General features: G+C 52.5%; 1 protein-coding gene across 5 annotated transcripts in view; it reads left to right on the forward strand.

The window, feature by feature from the left end:
• GSE1 (Gse1 coiled-coil protein) overlaps positions 1–22,994 on the forward strand; it is a 471,483-nt gene that overhangs the window by 157,891 nt on the left and 290,598 nt on the right. For all 5 annotated transcript variants that reach the window (XM_066349514.1, XM_066349513.1, XM_066349510.1 and 2 more), the window contains exon 2: positions 21,585–21,768. In XM_066349514.1, coding sequence (XP_066205611.1) covers positions 21,585–21,768 — 184 coding nt within the window. The remainder of the gene's footprint in view (positions 1–21,584; positions 21,769–22,994) is intronic.

Here is a 22,994-nt window from a genome sequence, read left to right on the forward strand (position 1 = left end):
GAAGTGACTCGGCCAAGATCACACAGTGGGGATTCATAGCCGGCTCTGTAAAGTTCAAAAGCCCGAGCCCCTGATTAATATGATTGAAGCCCCCTCCTCCCGTGTGTCCCTTCTGCCCCCTCCTTTGTCCTCCCCTCCCCTCCTTATCCCTGCACTTCAGTCTGGCAGCAGTTAAGAAACCAGAGCCAAGGTGTGTTCTGACTGTTGAACACATTTCCTCCCCTCCCATTCTAAGTTGAGCAGTGGGGAGGGGAAGGTGTGACATCCCCCCCCCACACACACACACACACACCCACACTCGGTATTTAGTTGTGTTTTCCTTACGTGGAAACCCCTGACTCTGCCTCCTCCTGTCTGTGCCTCTCTGGGTTCTCCTGGCCTCAGAAACTGCCCTCCCCTGTCGTCTCCCCTTCCCTTCCCAGCTAAGGTCTTTGCTGGGTGGTCTGCACTAGGCTTCTCAGACTGTGGTGAGCTTCTGAACCCTGGGGCCTTGTCAAAGTGCAGGTTCTGATCCAGCAGGGCCAAGCGGAGCCTAGGAGTCTACATTCCTAGCAAACTCCCAGGGACAGACCCTGCCCCGACTTCACTCCCTGCAGGAAGCTTTTAGCCTTGCTCCTAGGCTATATGTGGTTTCAGAGATCACCAGCAGCCTCTAGTGAGTTCTAGTGACCAATTTTTTTTTTAGAAGAGTAATAAACAGAGAGGCAGAGAGACAGACTCCTGTATGCGTCCGACTTGGATCCACCCAGCAAGGCCACCAGGGGACGATGCTCTGCCCACCTGGGCATCGCTCCATTGCAACTGGAGCCATTTTTTTAGTGCCTGAGGCGAAGGCCATGGAGCCATCCTCAGCACCTGGGCCAACTTTGCTCCAATGGAGCCTTGGCTGCGGGAGGTAAAGAGAGAGACAGAGAGGAAGGAGATGGGGAAGGGTGGAGAAGCTTCTCCTGTGTGCCCTGGCCGAGAATCGAACCCGGGACTTCCACATGCCGGGCCGACACTCTACCGCTGAGCCAACCAGCCAGGGCTCTAGTGACCAATTCTTGGTCCATGTCCCAGCAGCCTTTGGCCCCTCTATAAACTACTGTACCCGGCGGAGTCCAGCCAGTGAAGCAGAAGTGGGAGGGAGATATGAGGAGATGGACCTTTAGGGACTAGCTTAGGGAGGTGGGGCTGGGCAGGCTGGTCCAGAATCCACAGGGCAGGCTCCTGGAAGGGCAGCTGCCCCTCTCGGACATGTGCTGGGGCCGCTGTCCACAGGCAGGATCTCTTCACCTCCAGGGAGGCCTCAGATCAGCTCTCCAGGCCTCCGGACTGATGGCCTCAGGCCCACACAGGTTGTTTAGAACTGTCTTCCTTACTGAAAGTCATCGTGGACTTTAATCACATCTGCAGAATACCTTCCTAGCACACCTAGATAAGTGTTTCGGTCACAGTAACACTCACCCTTCTGGGCGCAGTGCAAGGGCTACTGGTGTATACTGAGTTTATAGAACTGTTGGGGGGGCCTGAGCTCTCAGGGACAGCCACCTCTGTCCTCTGGGGGCCACGACTCCCTCTGCTTCCTCAACATCTCTTCACAGATATCCTGTTGGTCCCACTTCCCTCGAACGCAAGGGTCCCTAGGCTCCTCCTTACCACACCTCTGCCTGCCCACACCTGCTCCTCTCATGTCCTTCTCTGGTCTGAGGGTGCTCCTGTCCTGGGTTTCTCAACCTCCGCACTGTTGACATTTGAGTTCGGATGATTTTGGAGGGAGGGGGACTGTCCTGTGCATTTCCCTCTCGATGCCAGTAGCACCCCCAGTCGTGATAACCTAAACACGTCTCCAGACAAGGCCAGGTGTCCTCCCCGTTGACAACCCTGCATCTTTGCCTTGGCTGGACACTGTCTTCTCCCCGAAGGGGTGGGCGTTGGGCCCCTGTGCTGCCCAGGACCCAGCTCCTTCTCCGTTCTGTTCCCTCCTCGTTTTCCCTGGGCCTTCCTCATCGCTGACCACGCTGTTCTCGGTCTCCAGGTCTCTCCTCTCCCGCAGGTGCGATGGTGGCACTCCTCTGTGCCCTCCCCTGCTCCTGCTGCTGACAGGTTCAGAGGCTTCACAGGAATGTAACAGGGGGTTCAAGAGCAGGATTTCTGAGCTGGAGCAGTTGCTCACCAGCCAGGTGGCCCTGGGCCTCGTGGCCTCAGTTTTCCCATCCGGAAAATGGAGTCACATTTATCCACACTTTGGAGCAAGGCTTGGATGAGGGGCAGAGGCGCATAGGGGCCACTGGTCTCACCGCCCTGTTGCCCGTAGACCTTTGTGAGGGCTGTTTCTGGCTTTACCCACCATCACTGTTTTCCTTCACCGGGGCTGGGCGGCCTCACACCTGGTGAGCTCTCCCCTTCTCAGCTTCCCTTCCTCCTGTCTCTGTCATTCAGAGTCCTGCTCATCCTTGGACACTGAGCTCCCAGAGCACCAACCTCACCTGGCATCTCAACCGGAGGCTGAGCTCTGAAATGTAGGGGCAGGGCATTGGCCTCCGGGGGCACTCAGCGTGGGGCGGGCCACTCACACAGGAACCCTGAATTGGAGCCATGGAACCCCACACTGGAGATCCCAGCCTTCCCTGAGCCCAGTCAGCCCCACACCACTGGCAGGGCACTGGGTACAGGTAAACTCATCCCCTGAGCTGGCCCGCCCCTTTGCAGCCCTGCCTGCGGCCAGAACCTGGCTCTGCACAGCTGGGGCTATTAGAGGGCAGGCCTTAGAGGCGGAGGGCCGGATTATTTTAGCATTGTTTCCAGGAGAGCCAAGCAGGCAAGTTCAATCTGCTTTGTAATAAACAGGGCCTTTGATCTTGCAAAAATGAGTAATTAGCCAGGAACCAGCAAGTTGGCTCCTTGGCAGGCTCACAGCGTAGCTGAGCCTATGCCCGCCCGGGCCTCTCACACTGCAAGAAGTGGAGGTAGAGGCCACACTGTGCAGGTCAGGCTTCTGAAGACACCAGGCAGCAATGTTTTGGCAGTGGCAGTGGCAGTGGAGTGGGGGTCACCAGTGACAGGCAGCCTCATAGTCCAGGCTTGGGGCCTGGCTCCTCTTCCCGTACCCCCAGCCAGGGGACCTTGGGGACTGTCTTTCTCTCCAGTTCAGCTTCCCCATCTGTAAGTTGGGACCATTGCCATTTAGCGTGAGATGCCACGTAATGTAAACAGAACAGCAGGGACACACAGTCCCACTGGTCTTCTCACTCGCTCAGGATACTCACCCAGGGCCACCACTAGTCCATAGGGTAGCTCTGTAGTGGCAAGAAAAGGTGCCCCTTTAGTCAAATACAACCGCCCGAATACAACTAGAAATCTGGCTCTGTGGTGCCCCAAAGCGTGTCACATTCCTCCCTCCACAGCTGCCTGGAAGCCTCCTGGGGGCCGGGACTCATTTCTGTGGGTGGCATGTGAATTGCCTCAGTGCCCCCGTATGACTTCTGTGGGCAGCGTGTTCATCTCCTGGGCGCCCCTCTTAGTGAACTTTGATGCCACGGTGAGGCTGTGGGGTGCTTTAGGCCCCTTCAGTCTCGATCAGCCCCATCAGGTATCTGAATTGAAGCTGTGTGTTTGTGAGGCTGACCCACCCCCCAGGCAGCATCCCTGCAGGGTTTCCCTGGACTGGGACTCACAGAGCCCCACCAGTCCCGTGTGGCGGTGATCCTGTGCGCTGTGCCCGCGGTGGCCACAGTAATAGTAGCTGATTTAAGAGGGAGGGTTGGGACAGGAAAGGAAAGGAAAGGTAAAGCCACACCCATTCTAGAGTGGGGACCCTGAGGCCTGAGGAAAGCACAGGCCTTGCACGAGGCCCCAGAGGAAGCGGCTACCTGGGAATAGGTATGAACTGCCTTACCCCTCACATCCGGTCAATATTTCTGTAGAGTTTCCTGCTCACCTCAGGGCTCCCTTGAGAGCCCCCAGCATGCACGTTGCTGACCTGGGGTGAGTTATAGCAGTGGGGGCTGAGGCCACCTTGTGCCCCGCCCCCCACCCTGGGCTCACTAGGACAGAGCCAAGGCTCATGGGCCCTGGACAAGGGGAGACCCAGCATTCCTGGGGCCCCAGTGTCGCGGGGTTGTGACAGAAATGTGCGTGGGGGCTGGTCCTGGCTGGAATGTGGGCTGGGATCCTTCTGGAAGTGTCCGAGCTGTGCCTCAGGCCTTGGTGATCACCAAGTTATTTGACAAAATCCATTAACCCTTCTCCTGCTGTGTACAACTCAGTGGTGTTCGGAACTTGGCCGCTGAATTTTTGAGCCTTTGTTCCTTCCCTCGATTATTCATTCAACAAACGTTTATGAAGCCTGGCTCTGGGCCAGAGGGTAGGCAGGGGTTTGCTCAGGGAGCTCCTGGTCTGAGCATCAGACTTTGAAGACAGTTTTGCAGGTGGTGACATTAAGGAAGCTCCTCCAGGGATCATTGAGGCACCGTGGAATCAGACCACCGACCTCCTTGGTGAATGGCATGGACCTGGCAGCCTTCTCCAACCTGCCTGCCTATGAGCTCCTGGCAAGGACAGAGCCTCACTACCCAGCACGCACAGGGTGTGCGCACATACATGTACATACCTACAGGCATTCACACATGCACATCCACGTGCTCAAACATACACACAAACCCCAAGTGCACGCATGCGTATGCCCATAGGATGTGCACATATACGTGCCTACACATACCTGCACAAGGCGCATGCTTACAGATACATGTGCCCATGGGCGTAGACATGCACACACAACAAATGCACGTGTTCTCATACATACACATGCACACAGTCTGCCTGAGCATCTGAAGGGTGGGAAACGCAGGGTGGATGGAGACTTGTGCATGTTTCTTCTCTTTTTGCCTGGCTACTGTGTCCCCCATCACACAGGGCTTCACACATGTGGGCTCCCAGCCCACGCTTCAGCTCCAGTGCCCTTTGCCACCCTCGGCACGGACTTTCTAGCAGGTGTCCCCCGCTAGGAGGACTGCCTGGAGGGGGCTCTGCACAGTTCTGGACATGTACGTGAGCATGCTAGCAGGGAGACCCAGGTCCTGGAACAGGGGGCATGACCTGAGAGGAGGGGCAGGCTGTGGGGGGTGCCCCTGGGTCCCACAGATTCCTTGCTCTTGGGGACACTTGGGGGAGGGGCTCTAACTACCGAGCCTGGCGTGGGGGTCCTGGGTGCTTGGGTCTGAACCAGGAACTTCATGAAATGATATTTTTACTACATGTGGTGCACTGCAGTATTTTTTTATTCTATTCCATTTCCCTTTTAAAAAAATTGCTCTCATATGGGACACATCCCAGAGTCTGAGAAACATGAGGCAGATGACATTTCAGGTTTTCCCCACCTCTGAGATTAGGGGGCGATGGAGCTCTCATTCATCTCTGCAGTGAGACAGGGCGGACACAAGCAACGTCAGCTCCTCCGACCCTCCTCAGCCGTCTCTGCCGTCTGTGGCACGCCAGACTGGCTTGTACCCCTGCCGGTGCAAGGGGTGCTTTTTCTTTTTCATAGCGATCAAAAGAAATCCAGAAAACGAATGCAGGGCAGAGGGGGTCCCTTCCTGTTCCGGAAGCTCTTCCTTCCAAGCCCTTGCGTTCTCTCTCTCTCCCCTCCTCCCCTCCCTCTTCTGGGAAAGGGCTCTTTCTGAAGATTGGTACTATGAGATCTTTACCCTCCCAGTCTCCAGACCTACCTACAGCTGGATCGTGCTTTACCTCTCACCAGCTATTTATTTGTATTAAGTTACGTAACCTCTTTTGTCCAGTGGGGCTGTCCTAAGCACCCTCACAACTTCATGGGTTGTCCTGGAGGACAGTTTTGCTTGAAAGTTAACAATACAGACTGAGGGTGACCGCGTGTCAGCATCTGGGCGCAGGGACAGCGGGACAGCCGGCGACCCCCTCTGTGCCTCAGTCTCCTCACCCATAAAATGGGTGTGTAATAGGAGAACTTACCTCAAAGGTATGTTAGAAGGATCAAGCGAATTAAGATTTGTAAAGCATTTGAATGATACTTGGCACATACATCAAATGTTAAATACTTATCTTAAGGTAGTGATTTTCAACTGGTATGTGGCAAGAATTTTTAAAACATGTAATACCTGACCATTTAGTCAGGGGCACTGACCTCTTTTCCCTTAGATTGTCAAATTAAAAAAAAAAAAAAAGAAAGGCAGAGGCGCAGTGGATAGAGCGTTGGACTGGGCACAGAGGACCCAGGTTTGAGACCCCGAGATCGCCGGCTTGAGCGCAGCAGGCTTCCAGTGTGAGCACAGGGTTGCTGGCTTGAGCATGGGATCATAGACATGACCCCAAGGTTGCTGGTTTGATCCCAAGGTTACTGGCTTGAGCAAGGAGTCACTCGCTCTACTGTAGCCCCACCCCAGTCAAGGCACAAATGAGAAAGCAATCAGTGAACAACTAAGGTGCTGCAATGATGAGTTGATGTTTCTTATCTCCCTCCCTTCCTGTCTGCCTGTCCCTATCTGTCCCTCTCTCTGCCTCTCCTTGTGTCTCTCTGTCACACACACATACACACACACACACAAAATGGCCACCACACAATAGCCATCCTAGTGTGAATGAGTCGAAATTATACCTATTTTTTGTTAGATTGGCAAATATATATTTTTTGGTAGGCTGCAGAATTTTAGTAGTTAGTTTATGTATGCCGTGAGATGAAAAAGGTTGGAAATCACTGTCTTGAGGGGTTACCATAAGGAGAAGTGAAACCAGTGAGGCTGTATTGAGCGGCCCCTAAGGGACCAGGCCGTGTTGTAAACGTGTGTCTTGGGTCTTGTCTTTTTTTTTTTTTTTCCTGTGTCATTATAAGCATTTTACAGCTGAGGAAGCTGGGGTTCAGAGAGGTCTAGTAACTTCCTTGTGGCCACACAGCCCATAGTGAATGGGTCAGTGTCTGAAGCCAGGCCAGCGTACTAGATGGGGGCTGCTATCAACATCCTGGTTATTACTGACACGGTTGCTTGCGAAGGAAATGGGGTGATGGTGCCGAGCTCAGCCTGGCACCTGGTCGGCTGGTTCACAGAGCAGCAGGTCCTGTTAGCATCCTCAGGTTTGGCAGTCGGGCGGGTGTTTACCTGAGGTCACAGCGAGCATCTGTGCCCCCAGGTGGCCTAGGCCTGACCCAGGTGGCCATGCGGGATCACGTAGGTCCTCTTGGACCTGCTTTTCCAGAGTTCCACTCTCTCACTGAAGGGACTTAGCTGGCTCGGGTCCATCATTTCCCCCTCCTGGAGCCAGGCCAGTAGCCATTTAGTAAATCTTGTGCTATTTTATGTAATTGCAATTGATTCCCCCCCCCCCCAACAATTTGTTCTAGAGCCTCCCTGGGTATTGATGCCAAGCTGGCTGGCTTGTTATTTCCATCCTGGGGCATTTTTTTCCTCTTGTGAAAGGGACACACGTGTCTTTGCCCACCTCCAGGACCTGCTTTGTGATTTCTCTGAACAGATGGCCAGTGGAGCTGACCACGCCCTGGCAAGACGTAGCCTTTCTAGAAATTCCCCCCTTCATTGCCCACTCTGACTTTTCTGCTTCAGTCAGGACTCACTCCAGTTAATTATTCCTTTCAGATCTTTTCAGGGACAACAGCAGTGAAAAGCCACGAAAATCACTGTCTTCTTCATGTTTCTTCCATGATTAGATTTCTTTCCCTGAGTATGTGTGGAGAGAGAGGGAGAGAAAGAGAGAGAGGGAGAGAGATTGTGAGATTTTTTTCTAATCTTTCCCATTATTCTTTGCCAGTCAGATTCTTAGATTCTTGAATTGTGTCTTTACACCATGAGCCTGTGTTTAGGTTTTCATTTTTGATGACTTTCATGTTTCCTGTGGACCCAGAATGAGCAGATATGCTCATGCTGTCTTTCTCCAACAAAATGTCAGGGGCAAGGGGCCTGGAACATTCCTCATCTTGCTCACCGCTGAACCCGCAGCGGCTGGCACAGGGCAGAGGCTTGATAAATATTCTAAAATTAATTCCTAGGTGTTTTGTTCTTGGAAACTCCCTCTGCCCCTATGAATGCCCAACACATCTTTGTACTCTGACGGGGGGCTTTAGGAAGTTTAGGTGAATTGTCCATCTCAGTAGGTAAAGGTGTAGCCAAATGGAAATATAATTGTACAGATCATTCACAAATAAATGTCACGGTGTAGAACCAGCCCCTGGAACAGGCGGTCCATGGTGTATTCTGAGTTTGGACGGAGGGACAAACGGAACTGGCTATGTGTCTTCAGGTGAGGGGCCCATCCTCATACTGGGCTGAAAGGCACTCAGGTAGGTGGCTTGGGGGCTGTTTAGCTGGCTTAGGGCCAGGCTGTGTCCCCAGTAATCCCCCTAGGCAGGTCACACAACCTCCCTGGGCCTCCATATGACTTCCTCATCTGGAAAATGAGAATGGTAATGACAGTGTCTACCTCATGGACTGTTGCAAGGACTAAGTGAATTAAAATATGTGGAAAATACTTAAAACAGTACAGAGCGCAAAGCAGATGCTATCTGTGTTTATTAATGTTATTGCCGTCATATTTATTATTTTTTCATATGCCAAATTGAAACCTCTTTGGCTGCTGAAAGGTGATTCACCACCGCATGCCAGAACATCAGAATCTTTCCAAATTTTGTGGGACCTGAACACATATAACATGCTTTACTGTGTACGTTTTAGGTCAGCACCTGGCTTTCGGACACAGGGCCTGGTGATGGCGGCTGGTAGCTGGGGCACTAACTTGGCTTGTTAAGGGTCCAAAGACCTCCGACCCCAGGGCCTGGAGAATGCCCAAGACACATATCACACTCTCTGGTGTGGAGTAGAGAAGGGCCCAGGGTGCTCTTCTTTCCACTGTCCCTCTGCAGGGGGTGCAGGTGAGCTGGCAAGGTTTTGACTGCAGGCTCTTGGTCGCCAACCTCCAACCTGTCCCTGCCACACCGCCAATGCCGCCCGGCCCAGCCAAGTGGCAACCAAGCAGATGGGAGGCCCCTTGAGGCTGTTTGCTGTGGCTGTCATCATGTTTTCACGATCCTGTGACAGCAACCCTGCCCCAGCGTTAATTTACATTATAGCCAGTGCACCCGACGTGTGTTTTTAAAGGGTATAATTTCTATCAACTTCAATTAGAGCTATTTTTATTTTTGTCACCCTGAAGAATTTCCCTGCGGTTAAGCTGCCATTTTTCACTGTAATACCCCTGGCAAGGGCTGGGGGGAAAAATTAATAGTCTAGTGATCACTTAGCTAATGCACTGTCAGCGCTTGATAAACTGACTGCCCTGGGTGAGGCGGCGCAGTCCCGTCCACAGTAATTATGTCATGTTCACCTGAAGCGGGCAGGGCCCCTTGGTGGAGGCACAGGGTCAAGCTGAGCCCCCACTGAGCCAGGGCAGAGCTGCCCTCCTGTGCCCTCAGGTTTTGCCCTCTCCTTGGAACCCATCTTTGCAATAATTTAAGCCCACCAGGGCAGGCTTCCACCCATCTCCCAGCTGTGTGGTGTATTGCAGCTTGCTAAACCGCTCTGGCCCACATTTGGACAAGGAGCTTGCCAGGAGGGTTACTGTTAATAAACTACCTGACCTCCCCAGCTCGACATAAAAGGAGGTAATGCCAGAGAGCAGGCAGGTGGGGGAAGCATTGGGACCAGTTAGTGACATCGGGTGTGGGCCCCCCGCATTCAGGGAGCTGGCAGGTCAAGCTAGGCGCAGACTCTGGAGACACGAGGAGGGAGAAGGGGTGGGGCTGTGGTGCATGGATGTGAGTCTGGGCTGGGGGCAAAGAGAGCAGCTGAACCTGCGGGGATGGCTTCCTTCCACCTAAAGCAGGTAAATGGGCCACCAAGCTGTGTGCCCTCACAGCAAAAGGGAACAACTACTGACATGCCCATAGAACTGGGCATAGCTCCAGGGAACCGTACGAAGTGGACACAGCCAGTCCTAAAGGGTTACATGCTGAGTATTTGCATTTACATAACATGCTTGAAGTGAGAAAGCCAGAGAAATGGAGAATAGATTAGTGGTTGCCAGGCTTGGTCTTGGGGACAGGAGGGAGTTGGGTTGCTTACCCAAGAGTATCACAGAGATGCTGGTGATAGAACTTTCTGTACCGCAGCTGTGGTTGGTGGTGGTTACTGGAACCTATACCAGTAATAACACTGCAGAGGAAAAAATACACACATGGACAAGGATGGGTCAAATTGGGGAAATCTTGTAAGACAGGTGAGCCGTCAGTTCAGTATCCTGCTGGTGACACTGTACTATAGTTTTGTAGGTTGTTACCATTGCAGGAAACTGAGTAAAGGATACGTGGCACCATTCTGTATTATTTCTTGCAACTGCATGTGAGTTTATAAGCATATTAACATAAAAAGTTAAAATTAAGCCTGATCGGTGGTGGTGCAGTGGATAGAACATCAACTTGGGACACTGAGGTCCCAGGTTCGAAACCCCAAGGTGCCGGCTTGAGCGCGGGCTTATCCAGCTTGAGTGCAGGGTTGCTGGCTTGAGCATGAGATCATCAGCATGACCTCATGGTTGCTAGCTTGAGCCCAAGGTCACTGGCTTGAGCAAGGGGTCAAGGTATGTATGAGAAGCAATCAATGAACAACTAAGGTGCTGCAACTATGAGTTGATGCTTCTCATCTCTCTCCCTTCCTCTCTCTCTCTCTGTGTCTCTGTCTCTCTTTTTCACCCATCTAAAGTTAAAATTAAAACAAAAACAAAAATCAGATCATTTTTCTCTTTAGCTCAGACCATCCTGGGCTCCTATCTCACTTTAAATAAGAGCCAGAGTCTTTTCAAGGGGTCCATAAACCCCTCTGAAATGTGACCCCCATTGCTTCCCTTGCTCCTTTCCAGCCACATAGGCCTTTTTGCTCTTCCTCAAATACACCAGCTACACTCCTACCTCAGGGCCTCTGCATAGTCTGTTCCCTATGCCAAAAACACTGTTCCCCCATCCTTCATAGAGTGCTTCCATAACTCGGGTATCTCCTCCATCTGCTCTATCAGAGACACTGTGCCAGGGCTGGGGTTAGAAGGTACCATTGGGGGAGTGACAGTCTGGGGAGGCAGAGGTGTAGCCCCTAAATCTGTGGCACTAGGATGAGGGCACTAATCAAGGAGGGCTGGGGATCATCCAGCTCTGCCACAGGAGGGGAGCTGGGGACAGAGTCTAGGGTGGGGGGGACAGACCCTGGGCTGAGGAGGAAGCAGAGAAGCGGGGGCTGACATTTCAGGCAGGAGAGAGGCATAGGGCATTGTGGAGTGGGAGGGGGGCTCATGGGCATTGACAAGAGCTCACCAACGGACTCTCAGCTTGCTTCTACCCAGAACCCTGAGCCAAGCCTCAGCCTGCCCAGGGAGTCCTCGCCAAGGCCCTGGGAGGTAGGCGCACTTGCCTGAAGGCACCAGCTCATTGGTGTGGGGCTGGGATTTAAACCCGGCAAGCCAGTTTCTGCATCTGCCCCCAGCCCCTACAGGCTGCCTGGAGGGGAGAACGGAAGGTAACTGCTCAGTCCCTGGGGGTGCATCATTCGGATTCAAGTACACCAGTGGGTGTCTCTGCCGTAGCTCCGCCACCCACCACTTCTCCCAGCCTTGCCTGTGTTCTGGGTGAAGCCTCGTTCCCCTCCTCCCAGACACCCCTCCAGCCACACAGGCCTCCTGGCTGCTCAGAGAACAGGGATCAGCAAACTGCAGCCTGTAGGCCATATCCCACCCACAGCCTGTGTTTGTACTGCTCAGGATCTAAGAAAGGTTTTTACATTTTTAAATGGTAGCAAAAACAAAACAACAAAAAGGAAAAACAGTATTTCACAACATGTGAAATTCAAAGTGCGGTGTGCATAAAGTTTTATTAGAACAATCACACATTTTTTTCATGTTCATGTTGTCTAAGGCTGCTTTAGTTAGTGCTACAAGGCAACAGAGACCAGTTGGTACACAACCCTGAAAATATGAGTTGGCCTTTTCAGAAAAAGTTTGCAAACATGCTCCGGCCTCAGGGCCAGCTTCAGGGCCATCACACTGGCTGGAACACCCTTCCCCGATATCTATCGCCACAACCAGCTCGCTTGTTTCCTTCAAGTCTTTGCACAAATGTCCCCTTATCAATGGGGCAAGCCTATGGAAAATTCCAACTCTACTCACCACCCTCCTCCTTATTCCCTTCTGTTTATCTTTTTGGTACTTCCTACCAGCTGACATGTTAAATACATGTTTCTTTATTGTCTGTCTCCCCCAACCAAGTGTCAGCTCCTGAAGAGCAGGGATTTTTAACTGTTTAATTTGTTGCTGTACCTCAGGCACAGTACCTGGCACGTAATAGGTACTTAGTAAATGTTTAGTGGCCCTGGCCAGTTGGTTCAGTGGATAGAGTGTCAACCTGGTGTGCAGATATCCCGGGTTTAATCCCCAGTGAGGGCACACATGAAAAGTGACCATCTGCTTCTCTTCCCCTCCCTCTCCTTCTTCTCTCTCTCTTCCCCTTTTGCAACCAGTGGCTCGATTGGTTCAACCGTCGGCCTCAGGTGCTGAGGGTAGCTTGGTTGATTCGAACATTGGTTCCAGATGGGGGTTGCCAGGTAGAACCTGGTCAGGGCACATGTGGGAGTCTGTCTCTTCATCTCTCTTCTTCTCACTTAAAAAAAAAAAGTGTTTATTGCATAGATGGACATTCAGACTAATAGGAGGATGGGTGGGTGGGTAGATATAATTGGATGGGTAGATGGATAGATGGATGGATGGACAGATGGATGGACAGACGGATGGATGGATGAATGAATGGACATAAGATGTGAACAGTTGGACAGAGAGACAAATGGATGGCTGGGTGGGTGGATACATGGTCGGTGGGGGAGTTGGGTGGATGGATGTGAGGTATGACAGATGTGTGGAAAACTAGGCTGGGCCAAACGAAGTGGCTCTTGTATGCCATGTGGAGGGGTCAGAACTTTGATAAAGGATTCTACTCAGGGGTTGGCAGGTCACGTGTGGTGTTTTAGAAAGATCACCAGGCCCAGGCATGGCTGGGGGTGGAGTGGCCAGGCAGTGTATCCGGACACTGGTGGGAGGCTCTTGCCTGGAAAGCGGGAGATGATCAGTAGGCACAGCGGGCACCAGCAGGGATGGTCGAGGGGGGACCCCAGGGGAGCCCAGCAGTGATTGGCCTGAGATCAGTCTAGCTCCCTCTGCCGGCCTCCAGGAGGCGGCCCTGGAGGCTGATGCCAAGGACTCCTTAGGCTCTCTGCCTCCCCCCTGGGCCTGACCTGGACTCCCCAGGAGCACCCTCCTGTTCTTTTGCTTAGCAGCCATGGGGGCGGGTGGGACTCTCACCTCTGGAAACAGTGAACTCCTCCATCGCAACCCCCTGCCCTGTCCCCAGTCGGCTGCCATACAGGCTTCCTTTGAGGGAGGCATGCTGGGGTCATTCCTTCTAGATCAGGGGTCTCAAACTCAACTCAGCATGTGGGCCGCAGAGCAAGATCATAGCCATTCGGCGGGCCGCACTAGGTCTACAAAAGGCAACTGTTACGCAACACTTTTCAGTGTCACAAAACGACCAGAAACTGTAGTTTGCATCACAACTGCTGTTAACTAAGCTAATATCTAGCTAGGATGCTAGAGAAATGAAAAATACAAGTAGGCCCCTAGGCTTACTTAATTTTATCCAAAATATTTTGAACTTAGTGGATTAGTCTGCAGGCCGCACAAAATTGTTCGGCGGGCCACGATTTTGAGACCCCTGTTCTAGATGTTCCCCTCAGCCATAATAGCAGCAGAAGCTGGGCTTGCCTACCTCTGACTACCTACTACTGGCCTGCCTATTGCCAAATATCCTGCCAGCCTCCCTGCAGCCCTGCCCTTCTCAGCCAAACCTGCCCAGGTATATGTCTCTGGAGGCTCGTAAGTGCTATTAGCCGCAGACTCCCACTTTGCGGTGCCAATCTCGGAGACATCGTGCCCTACCTGTCCTTCCCACACAGTGGGCCAAGCACTGCAAGTGACTTACCCTTTCTCAGTGGCCACATCTGTAAAATGGGGCCAGGGCTGTTCAAGGCTTAATGGGCTGCGGCCTGTAAAGACTGGCCTGGGGTGTGGCACTTGGTAATGCTCTCCATGGATGGCTGTGACCATGGAAAGCCCTACTAACCATTTTTGCCCCCATCCTCCTGCTTTAGGATCATGACCCTTCCACTTTGCCTTGGAAAGAACTCCCCTGTTTCAGCTGAATCCAGAGATTCTTTAGCCCCGGCAACCTCCTTGTCTTGAATCAGGACTTTCTGGTTCTCTCTGTGTCGAGCCTGTGCTGGGCTGCACGAGTTCGAACCCAGACATCCTCCTGAGCGCCCGGGACTGTGGGCATGACTCTTGTAAGGTATATTTTTCCCCGCCGAGAAGGAAGGAAGGGGCCGGAGCCACGAAGTGTGGAATAGTAAAGGCTTTATTCAGTACAGAGCGTGTCTCGGACGAGATGCACTGGCCTGGAAGATGGAGGTCAGGAAAATCACACATGAAGAGACCGCATGGGCAAATTTAAAGGGGTCTTCTAGGGAAGTCAGGCTAATATGACATAGCGAAACCTCACTGGCTGACAGTCGCTTTTTTCCCCAAGGACTCCTGGGAAGTTTCTTTTGGCGCGCTTGGTTGTGGGTGGTCCTAGCCAAAGTTCGCCGGCCTGGGTTCCCCACATGACCATCCCTCATTATCCACCAACCTTATGACTCTCAGCACCCCCTTTTTCAGATGAGGAAGCTGAGGGTCAGAGACTTTAAAAAGCATGCCAAAGACCGCCCAGCTTGGAAGCCAGGTGGTCACTCTGACCCAAGTCTGTGCATAACTGCACCTGGCCCCTTTTTCTCCACTGGGATTGGCTGCCACCCTCCTGAGAAACATCATTGTCTTCCTCTTGCTCAGACACCCCATGAGTGGAGGCCTATGCCTATTAGAAGGGGAACCAGGCTGGATGACCTCTGTCCACTTCCTGTCCTCTTAGCCTCAGTTTCTCCATGTATAAAATGGGTTGGTCGTACTCCCCACTTGGCCTCTCGGACAGACCATTGCAAAGCTGCAGGGGGTAGTTCTGTGGACATACTTTGCAGATCATCCAGGTGGACGGTGATAACTGTTTCTGTTCCTTCCGGTGACTGCCCAGAGTTGTCCCCTGTCCAGATTTGAAGCCAGGAACAAAGCCTTCTTTTTATTTTTTTGAGTCCTGGCCCCTGTATTCACTTAAGCTTCTGTTGTCCTCAAGGCTCGATGAGCCTGGCCCTTGAGAGGTGGGTGCACCTGGGGGAACTCGGGTGGGGATCTGTCACGTTGACACGAGCCTGTGACTCCCCCCACCCCAGCCCCGAGCGTTGCAGCCGGAGCGCCCCTAATTGCTCTCACAGATGTGGCAGCCACCAGCCTCTCCAGCATGATCTGCTGTGTCGCACAAGCTTAATTAGTCCCTGATTACTCATTTACTGGGTGCTGTGTGTATTCCATATCTAATAACTTCCCAATTACACCCGGTCTGCGCCGAACATTGAATAACCCTTGGTTGTCTGCTTATCGGGAGCCGTGTGTTCGGCAGCTCCATCTTCCCCTGACCCAGAGCCTTATCAGTCCCTTTACTGCAGTATTTGGAGTTCTCCGCTTGCCATTACAGAGCTGTTACAAGGAATTAAGGGGTGTAAAATACTGTTTTTCTGTCTCTGATGCACTAGGTTGCAGCATGGAACAGGAAATCCAGCCAGAGCTTGTTGAGCACAATGTCTTTGTGGGTGGGCTCCGGTGGGGACCAGGAAAGGAGGAAGAGGGACCCTGTGGTAGGTCTCGTCCCATGTCCCCTTATTTCCCTTCCAGGCAGATGTTAGCAGTCCTGTGACCTATGTGTCCCTCGCAGGTGGCAGAGGTCCCTGGCCAGCCCGGGAGGTACACTTTGGCAGTACCCACCCCACCTTCCAGCCAAGACATACACCCAGCCATTGATGTTTGGGAGGGAGGTGGCTTTTCTCCAAACACTTGGCTTCCTGCCTATGCTTGCTTTTTCTTCGGGGTGAAAGGAAGGTGATCCTGTGTTTTTTTGTGCAACTAGGGTACTGGCATCTCCTCTCCTCCCTGTCACACCCACGCTGTGGGGTCTAGGTATTTGACAGAGGACAAAACACTATCCTGGATCATTTGCTCTGACTTTGACCAGCTGGGTAACCTTGGACATCTGACTTGACCTCTCTGTGCCTCAGTTTCCTCCTCTACAAAGTGGCAGTTAAGGTAGGGTTGTTGGGAGGATTAAATGGGCTACAGTGTCCGGTGCTCCATCAGCACCTGAGCAATAATATATCTAGAGCAGGCATTCCTAGGCGATTTCCAAGAGGCATACACTGAGGTCAGATCAGTCATGACTTCTCTGTTTCTCCTAGTTATGTTAGCAGCCACTCAGGGCGCCGTCCCGGGTCTGCTCCGCTCAGTGTCGGCTTGGCCGGCCTCCTGGAGTGCGTCTGGAGCTTACCTGGGGAAAAAGAGAAGATGTAGGGTGCTCAGGAGAAATAGGGGAGCACACGCCACAGATCCTGTGCCCTGACTTTCGGGAGCCCCGAGCTGCCTTGGGGCTTGAGGCCAGAAGCTAGCAAGGGGCCTAGAGGCGGCCCTCTGCACAAGGGCTGGAACTTCACAAAGCCACAGCTGTGAAGATTTCCCCAACACATACCCCTGCGGGCCTTCTGGGGTCCCCAGCTCCTGGGCCACCTTGACTCTTGCTCCTAATGCTTATACTGTCACATCATGAAATCAGCTGCCATTTCTTGAACACCTACTATGTGCCAAGTTCTTTAACAGAAATAATTCATCTAATTTCCTCCACCATCTCTCTGGGAGGTAGGCAGTCACTGTATTATCGATCACTCCCATTTTGCAGAAGGGGAAGCCGAGGCTGGGAAACGTTAAGTCACTCTAGTAAGGTCTCCCAGCGGGGGAAAGTGGCCAGGACCCAGTGCCCGGCCCTACCCTGCTGCAAGGTGGCTGCAAGGAGGCTGAGAGATGGAGTCTGGCTGGGTGCCTGGGAGGGAAAGGGAAACAGGCTACTGTAACAGTCACTAGTCTCTGTCGGACAGGCTGCTGGGGAGAGACATCCTAAGCCTTCTGTCCAGTGGCCTCTGGGCTGCTGTGGGCCCTCAAACTAGAACTTCCCTTGTTTTTTAAAAAAATATGATTTACATGTTACAACCCAGCTGAGCCGGGTAACATGATGCTGAGTGAGAGAAGCCAGACACAAAGGACCACATATTGTAGGATTCCATTTAGAGGGACCATCCCAAACAGGCAAACAGAGGTAGAGAGGAAATTGTGGATGCCAAGGGCTGGGGGCGGGGAGTGGAGAGTCCGCTAACAGGTGCGGGGTTTCTTCTTGGGGTGATGAAAATATTCTAACATGGATTCTGGTAATGGTTATACAACTTCATGGATATATTAAAAGCCATTGAATTGTACACTTTAAATGAATGAATTATATGATATGTGAATTATATCTCAATTAAACCTCTTTAAAAAGCAATATAGCAGCCTGGCCTATGGTGCATAGTGGATAAAACGTCGACCTGGAATGCTGAGGTCGCAGGTTTGAAACCCCAGGCTTGCCTGGTCAAGGCACATATGGGAGTTGATGCTTCCTGCTCTACCCGCCCTTCTCTCTCTCTCTCTCCCTCCCTCCCCCTCTCTAAAGTGAATAAATAAAATCTTGCCTGACCAGGCGGTGGCGCAGTGGATAGAGCGTTGGACTGGGATGCAGAGGACCCTGGTTCGAGACCCCGAGGTCGCCAGCTTGAGTGCGGGCTCATCTGGTTTGAGCAAAAGCTCTCCAGCTTGGACCCAAGGTCACTGGCTCGAGCAAGGGGTTACTCAGTCTGCTGAAGGCCCGCGGTCAAGGCACATGTGAGAAAGCAATCAATGAACAACTAAGGTGTCGCAACGAAAAACTGATGATTGATGCTTCTCATCTCTCTCCGTTCCTGTCTATCTGTCCCTATCTATTCCTCTCTCTGACTCTCTCTCTGTCTCTGTTAAAAAAAATAAAAAATAAAATAAAATCTTTAAAAACAAAACAAAAAACAATAGAGCAGAGGTTCTCAGACATGGGGATCTCATGGACTAATGCAGTTCATAAAATCAAACTGGGCCCTCCTGGCCGGTTGGCTCAGTGGTAGAGCGTCGGCCTGGCGTATAGGAGTCCCAGGTTCGATTCCCTGCCAGGGCACACAGGAGAAGCACCCATCTGCTTCTCCACCCCTCCCCCTCTCCTTCCTCTCTGTCTCTCTTCCCCTTCCGCAGCCGAGGCTCCACTGGAACAAAGTTTGCCCGGGTGCTGAGGATAGCTCTGTGGCCTCTGCTTCAGGTACTAGAATGGCTCTGATTGAGGCAGAGCAACGCCCCAAGATGGGCAGAGCATCTGGTGGGCATGCCGGGTGGATCCCGGTCGGGCGCATGCGGGAATCTGTCTGACTGCCACCCCGTTTCCAGCTTCGGAAAAATACAAAAAAAAAAAAATTTAAACTGGGCCCTGAAAATGACATGGTGGTCCCCTTTGGAGCAGGATACGCTGTCTGCCTTCTCCCCCACTCTATCCCCACCCCCGAATCTACCTTGAGTTGATGTTCAGACACCACCTGTTCCCTGGAGAAAGTGTAACACTTCCAGAGCTCATTAGAATATGCAATGGTGAGCTGCGATCTCCCTTTATGTTAAAGAACCCTGGAATCCCTGCCTTTTAGCCTTTCCTCTTTAACTGACTAATGCTTTAAACTTTAAACATAGTGGCCCCAATCCAGGGATATAAAGGAAACAATAGCATTTACTCCGCTTGGGTCTGTGAGGTCCTATTAGCTCTGAGATGCTGCCGCTTTGGGGGGAGGGGATGTGTCTCAGGCCTGGTTCTAATAGTAGTACTTTAAATTAAGACCAACCCCAAGGCTGGAACTTGTGGCTCTGGTAGAGAGAAGGCACAGTGAATGTGTTGGTTCAAGGGCCTGCTTTTTATTAGTGAGGAATTATAAATTTGGCTTTGCAGGGTGAGGCAAGGCAGCTCTCGGCCTCCAACTGATGGTCTGTCAGAGAATCTTTTCCTCTACTGAGGCTGGCGTGGAAGAATTAGCTGTGTCTGGTAGCCTCGCCCACCTATTAATATTGACCAGCAGGAAGAGCTAGACCAGAGGAGGGACTGGCGCCGGTCCCTCGTATTCCTGGCATGCAGTCTGGCACACAGTGTGCTAGGGAGCATTTGTAGTTGGGAGAGTGCTATTCCAGAGCTTTACTGGTTGTACCAGTTATCTACTGCTGCGTAACAAACGACTACAAATTGAGCAGCTTATAACGCATGTATCATCACATAGCTCAGCTAGGCCCTCTGCTCAGGGTCTCACAGGCTGCATGTCAAGGTGTCAGCCCAGCTGCACCTGCACCTGCTTGACTGGGGAAGGAACTACCTGCAAATTCATTCGGGTTGTTGGCAGAATCCATTTGTCTGTGTGACTGAGGGCTGCTGTGAACATTTAAGTTTTTGTGTAGACACACATTTTTGGTTCTCTTGCTTATCTACCTGGGAGTGGAATTCTGGGGTCATTTGATAATTCTATCTTTGACCTTTTGAGGACTTTCCAGGCCATTTACACCATTTTACAATCCCACCTGCAGTGTGGGAGGCGTCCCACAGTGCTCTAACATGTTTTTGATTAGTTGCCAACACTTAATAATCATCAGAGTGCAGCTTTAAAAATGGATTCCCAGTTTCCTCTTGAAAAATCAGGTCTGACAAGATGGAGATTGGGCCCCTCCCAGCAGCCCCTGCTGGTGCTGAGTGGGGCTGCCCCTGCATCCTTACCTGCCCAGTGCCTGGTTTATGGTTTACCTGCCTAGCCCCCACAGGGATGTGTGTTTGAATCTCTGTTCCTCCTTTCCCCACGCCCTTTCAAAATCTGCTCCATTTGAAGGCCTAGTTCAAATTCTGCCTTCTCCAGGAAGCCTGCCAGGATTTCCCCAGCTCTTACAGAGTTCTTTCATTCTCAAAATCTTATAGTGCTTGTCATCTGCGCCCATTCTTGCCCAATAGGATTTTCTCTTTCCATCTGCTGTTCTTTAATTAAAAGCCGTGTGTGCACCTCCTGCCCCTGATTGCTTTGTAACAGCCAAGTTTTCTCCCAATTGCTTGGGTTCAAATCCCAACGGTCCCTGGAGCTGGCTGGACAGGTCATCCTATGACTAATGGCGAACATAGCAGCCCTGAGCCTGGCCAGTTTTCCGAGATGACTAGAGCAAGGATGCAAGAGCCGCTGAAACCTGCCAGGGTGGGGTCTGCATGGGGCTCCAGGGTTTCTGCCATGCTGACGTTCCCCACCCCCACCCCCACCCCCACCCCCGCCCCCATCCCGAACAAGCCAGGGAGTGAATGAATGACATGTGCTGGGCCAAGGTGCTGCCTCCTCCTGGCTCCAGCCTAAGCCGCCAGCACGCCTGTGGGATTTGTGGGGGCTGTGGTCTGGGCTGTGTCACCATATGGATCTCATAAATTAAAGCGTTCCCGGAAACAAACGGTAAATGTATCCGTCTCTCGCATATAGGGCCAGTGGAGCCTGGGCTCACCCGAGGAATTCTGAGCCATCCATCTCTCTTAGGCACTTTGGTTTTATAACACTAATCCCTGAATAAAACTTCAGCCACACGAAGTTGCTTTTCCGCAGCCGGGCTGGCCTTGGCGCTCCTCGTCAGGACGTGGGGGTTGCCAGGCTGCGGGACCGGCCCCCAGGTGGCTGCAGTTGGTGATTCAGGCCCTGGCACCCAGGCTGAGGCTTAGCTCATCCCCTCCTGCGCAGGCCTCTGAGGTCCGAGGGGAGAGCCCAGGGTATGAAGCCCTGCTGACCTGGGCTCACCCCATCTTGGCATCCTCAGGCTTCTGTTGCCCCTTCTGAGCCTTGGTTTACCCAGATGTGAAAAAGGGATAGGGAGACCAGGACAGTCAAAGTCAAAAAGACAGACAGGGTCTGAGAGAGGGAAACAGAGACAGAGTTTCCATTTGGGATCCGAGAAAGTTCTGGAAATAGATGGTGTAGTGATGGTTGCGCAACATTGTGAATCAACTTAATGCCACTGAACTGTACGCTTAAAAATGGTCATGATAGTATATTTTACAGTAATTTTGAAAATACAAAATGGTTGGAGGGGCGGGGACAGGATGACTACCCCGCTGGGTGAACTGAAGATTATCTAGGTTTATCTTTATCGTTATAATGAACTGTCAGGTTATTACCAGCTTCCTTGCAGCTGAGTGGGCTCGGGCAGCGGCGGGGCTTGTGGATGGAACCCCAGTGTCCAGCGACCACCTGGTGTTCCTGGTTGGGGTTTACTGGGAGAGGAAGACTGCCTTTGCTGGGAACCAATTCTCTGCTTCTTTCTCTCCAGCCAAGCTGAGTGCCTGACCGCGAAGGCCAGGCCATCGTGGGGGACGAGGGTGTCCAATAGCTCAGGGGACCCACCCATTGGGCACCTCCAGGCAGGCGTGGCCAAGACTCACTATGTCTACCCTGCTGTCATTCCAGGTTACCCCTGCATCTCTCGAGGCACCGGCAGCCACCCACCCTCCCACCCGGGAACCCGAGCCCTGGCTGGGCGCCCCAGCAGAGAGCCTGCTCAGAGGCCCCAAGACCACCCAGGAGCTTGGGCCAGCCCGGTGTCAGCAGAGCAGCAGCCTGGACGGAGCCGGACCAGACTTCACGGGCACAGGTAGGGGCAGCTCTTTCGTATCTCTAGGACTGGAGTGGACGGTGCCGCCCCCCTGGCTGGGAGGGGCCCTCAGAGCCAGTTCAGACTCAAGTTCTACCCACGTTCTGGGTGAGAACCTGGAGGTGAAGTCTCCCGTACTTGAGTTTGGGTTTTTGTTTTTTTTTAATGCTTCTCAGGGATTAAACAAAATTGAGGTTTAATCAGAATCTCTGCTTCTCGACATCTGCTCATCCTTGATTTGCAGACAGCCTTTGTTTATTGTATTGTATTGTATTGTATTGTATTGTATTTATTTATCTCTACGTTCTATTATATGCACTCATTCATTTTAAAAAGCAATGTACTGGATACCCACGAACCCAGTACCCAACCCAGGTACTAGAGGGTCTATCAATCTTGATGCTCCTGCGCCCTGCCCCCACCCACCCAGACGGAAGCACCATCTCACATTTGGTTTCTCTGTAGCACCTGTGTGGCCTAAACAGCCTGTGACCTAGCTTTCCTGGTGGTTTGAACTTTGTGTCCCAGGGGTGGACTCCCATCGCTCGGCGTTGCAACTTGTATCTGTGTTACTATCAAAGGCTGCCACCAGCACATACTTTTTTGCTACCGTGTAACTGTTCTGTTGTTGTACTGCTCAACCCAGGGGTGCCCACTCTCTCACCGGTGACACAGGGATTGTTTCTGGGTCTTTCGGTTGCGAATGCATCACATCCTGACACACGTCTCTCAGCTGCGCCAGAGGAGTAAGGGCATTTGGCTTAAGGAAGATAATGCTCATTGGTTTCCGGTGTGGGGGTTCCCCTCCTGCCCCTCTGGTCCCGGAGACCCAGTCTGCCCATCTCGGCACCATTGGATATCCTCAGTCCCCCGATGACAGAGGCTGGCCCCTCCTGGCTGACGGGCCTGTGAGTGGGGCTCTCGGGGCATTGATTGTGGGGCCTGTGGACCCTGGGTTGAGGGCAGTGAGTGGATCTCAGGTCAGGCCTTTAGCTGGACTTCGGCAGGTGCTAGACACCTGTGTTCTCTCCCTCAGGAGGGTCCTTCGGGCCATATTTCTGTTGGGGCGGGGGCACCTCAGAGTGAGTGTTCTACCTTGTCACCGCCCCTGAGAGGACTGAGTCCTCAGAGCCCAGGCCTGCCTGCCTCGATGCGGGCCCACTGTGCGGGCAGCCGGCTGAAAGCTCCGATGCGGGCCCACTGTGCGGGCAGCCGGCTGAAAGCTC

The sequence above is a fragment of the Saccopteryx leptura genome, chromosome 9, assembly GCF_036850995.1.
Source record: "Saccopteryx leptura isolate mSacLep1 chromosome 9, mSacLep1_pri_phased_curated, whole genome shotgun sequence".
NCBI classification, from domain to species: domain Eukaryota; kingdom Metazoa; phylum Chordata; class Mammalia; order Chiroptera; family Emballonuridae; genus Saccopteryx; species Saccopteryx leptura.